Raw genomic sequence first — 3,544 nt, forward strand, 5'->3', positions numbered from 1 at the left:
GATTGTGAATCATATGCTTGAGCACGACCTCTTGGAGTTCTGGATCTTGGGCAGACGGGATCTCGGCAGAGATAATGCGGTCGACGTTTTCGGGAGTACGCAGATCATTCTTGGAGACTTCATCTAGGAAAAATACAACGTGAGCGTGGGGAAGACCGCGTTTTTGAAATTCGATGACTCGTACATGGGCAACGACGGTTCCGAATACTTCCTCGTTGATGACCAAGGAAATGAGATCTTTCATTTTCAGACGAAACACACGTGCGCACAGGTCCGGTCTGTCCTGAGGCGTTTGGTTCGGCAGTAGGGGTCTTGTGATCTCCGGCCAGCTTGGATTGCATGTCATAGTGAGGAAGATGTCCGGGTGGCCAATTTGGTTCGATATAGCAATGATGTCGTGCATCTGCTGCCTCATGTAGCGGTCACCTCCAATGTACGTGGAAGGGAGAATGAACAGTCGTCCCGCACGCACGGCATCGGCTTCATCTTCAGCACGACCGGAGTCTCCTAGGCTGTCGCGCAGTGAGGTGTAGTCGGCTGCTCGAAGCTGTGTCTGGTTGTGGCGGAGATACGAAAGCCTTTCTGCCTCCACTTTGCAGAACTGGTCAACCAAATATTGCTGAAAGAGTCGCGCTGCGTGCAAGATTGTGCTGAACTCGCCTGCTCTTTCGAACAAATGCCATCCGTAGTACATCATCGGAGTAATCTTGGTACGTCTGCCGTCGTCATCACTGGAGAATCGAAGCTCTGGATACCATCCATCTCTACCGTTCGGGAACAAAAGCACGTAACTCAACGGATCGTATGCACGATGACTGACTGAAATCGGATCCAGCACTTCGTTCCCGTTACTGTTCAGAGTCCCTCGCCTGCGCACGACGATATCTCTTCGCCAAATCTCTCCGTCTTCATTTCCAGGGATCAATGCTGCCACTTCAGAAGCTTCGGGACCATTGTACCGGCGCACGTGCTCATGACTTGGCCTGCGGTCGGCATGGATGACCATCTGGTACGGGGCTGGAGTGTTGGGTTGAGGGGATTGAGCCCATTCTCGCATACTGAGAACAGTCTGCACGTAGGGGTTGCATTCGTGCAGCATGTGCGTCAGTTGCATTAACAGTGTGTCTTCCAGCCGTGTAGAGGCTCCGCCAAGCCTTGTGCGCGTTTGAGTACCGTAGTCAGTGTCGTGAATGTAAAAGGAGGCAAAGGAAGGCGCCCGCCCCTCGGATGGCATCATGGGACCCATGTAATGGTACATCTCGCCCTGCATCGTCATTGTGGGGTTAAAATTAGAAGTACCGGGCCCTCTGTTCACCCATTTGGCGACCACGGACGCCATAGACAGTGCTGAATTGTATGCTCGAATGTTTTTACGGAAGCGGCGGGCCCTTGGAGTATCATCGATGAGAAGAGAGCGCAGAAGAGCTGGCGGGTCGGTGAGAAGGGGCAGTGACAGCTTCCCCTTCGCACAGCATGTGGAAAACATGGGCCTTGCGGCAGAGCTGCTCACGATGCGTTCTTGGACGAAATGCAGAGCTTTGCAGTGCGAACACTCAATATGGACCATGCCGAGATCGCGAAACGAAGGCGAGGATTCGGGTAGTGGGGGGAAGAGCTGCCGAGAAGCCGTTCGAGCCTGGCCGTCGGATCGTTGCCGGGCATTCCGAGTCGGTGTGTCTTGTGCATCCCTTGATCGTTGGGTGGATAGACGGTCAAGGTCTCGCCGCGCCTCACGAGCAGGAGTAATTTCCTCGGCTCTAGCTCCTCGTGTCGCATTGCGATCCGCTTCGCGCCGTGCATCTCGGAGGGGGGTATTTTCTTCCGCTCTAGCTGCTTCTGTGGATCTTCGGTTTGAGTCTTGACGCTCATGTCTCTCTGGGGTTGTCGCGTCAGCTCTTCTCTGTTGCATTGAGACACGAGAGGCCTCCAATCGAGTTATGCGGTCAGGAGTGCTCTCAGCCTGTCTCGTGCGTTGCATAGATGCTCGATTCGAGGCTCTGGCACGTTCCGTTGCTGCTCGGAGCTTTGGAGACTCTCTGGGACCCTCTGTCCGTGATTGACCGGCTCTGCGCGCCCTGGTTCTCTCCCTGTTTCGACGAAGACTCTCTTCGCGCTGCTCAGAAGTCTCTGCTGCTCTTCGTGCTGCAGTACGTTCCCGGGCGGTTTGGCGACGCGCTTGAGCCTCAGATTCGGTGTGTTGTCCCCTCCGGATTCTCGCCCGAGCTCGACCTGCCTCACGACGTGCTTGAGCTTCAGGTTCCGACTCTTGCGCTCTCCTTGCCCTTGTACGCGCGTTTCTTTGCTGCCTTCTTGCTTCTGCTACGTCTTCATCTGCTGGTCCCGCCATTTGTGTTATGCCCAGCGCGCTAGTGGTATCTCAGCAAGTGCAGCTAGGGTTGACGCAAGTGCGAGGGGTCCGTTGTAGATCGCTATGAGTCGTAGCAAGCAGTCCTCAAAGGTCTAAACGCAACGTCAGCCAGCTAGGTCGTCCGCGAGAGCACTTAGCAAAAGAAGTAACAGTAGGGCCTTTATTGTCTTGTACTATCCCGTGATCGATTGGAGCTTCCTCTTGTGCTTCTTGCCCGCCAGGTGTCGCCTAAAGTCGTGGGCACTTGCCACCGTGCACGTACACACCTCGCAGCGGAATGTGCGGCCCGCTTGAATCACTTGAGCCACGTGCCCCTCGGTATGCGCATGCCCGTCCCACAGTACCGCGCGCGTGCAATGAAAGTTGCAGATGTCACACGTGTACACGGGCACACTCCGCAACACAGCACTGACAGCTGGCAACGCGCGCGCACGCGGACGCTCGATTGCACGTGGCACACGTGCAGCTGGCAACGCGCGCGCACGCGGCCGCTCGATTGCACGTGGCACACGTAGCCCACGAAATGTAGGAATGATAGGCGGGGGCAAACGTATAACACGTGGGACCGGAGCGCGTGGTACACGTGGTGCGGGTGCTGGCGCAGGGGCGCGTGGGAGCCGTGGCACACGTGGGAGCGGCGCGCGCGGTACACGTGGGGCGGGCGCGCGGGCAATTCTGGGGACGTGTACACGTGGGGCGGGCGCGCGCGGAGGAGCTGGTTGTAGGACTGTGACACGTGTGGTCGCTGGCGGGGAATCGCCGAAATCGAGGCGGATCGGGGTCGCGGCGCGGCGCGCGCGGCGTAGTTCTTCTCTCTCTTCTTGCGTAGACACTGCGTAAAAAACCACACACCGTCAAATGTCAGTAAGCGTTCGCGTGCGCTCTAATACCGCGGGCGGCAAGCCGGCCGGAGCAAAGAGGACAGTTAGTAACTTACTGATTTCGCGTAGACGGTGTGCTCCGGGATCGCTAGCGAACGCGAAGCGGATCGGGGCTGTATTATTATTTTTACTCTACTGTAGTGTTAAATTTAAATTCGTAAACGACTGTAGTGCCGCATTGGTGCCCGTGGTAGCCACGTGTCCCAGTGGCGTTTTGAGCCATATACCGTAGTCAGTATCAACATCGCACATACGACGATTGAGGCCCGGACGATACGTTTAGTGTCATTACGTA

General features: G+C 56.4%; 1 protein-coding gene across 1 annotated transcript; it reads right to left on the minus strand.

Annotated features, from left to right (window-relative positions):
• Positions 1 to 184: 184 nt before the first annotated feature.
• On the minus strand, positions 185 to 2,347 carry CHC_T00010131001 (partial DNA Helicase; the record flags this gene model as incomplete). Its single annotated transcript, XM_005711468.1, has 1 exon — positions 185 to 2,347. A coding segment is annotated over exon 1 (2,163 nt), but the record flags the coding sequence as incomplete, so codon positions are not given.
• Positions 2,348 to 3,544: the final 1,197 nt, after the last annotated feature.

This window comes from Chondrus crispus, genomic scaffold, assembly GCF_000350225.1.
Source record: "Chondrus crispus Stackhouse genomic scaffold, scaffold_737, whole genome shotgun sequence".
Classification (NCBI taxonomy): domain Eukaryota; phylum Rhodophyta; class Florideophyceae; order Gigartinales; family Gigartinaceae; genus Chondrus; species Chondrus crispus.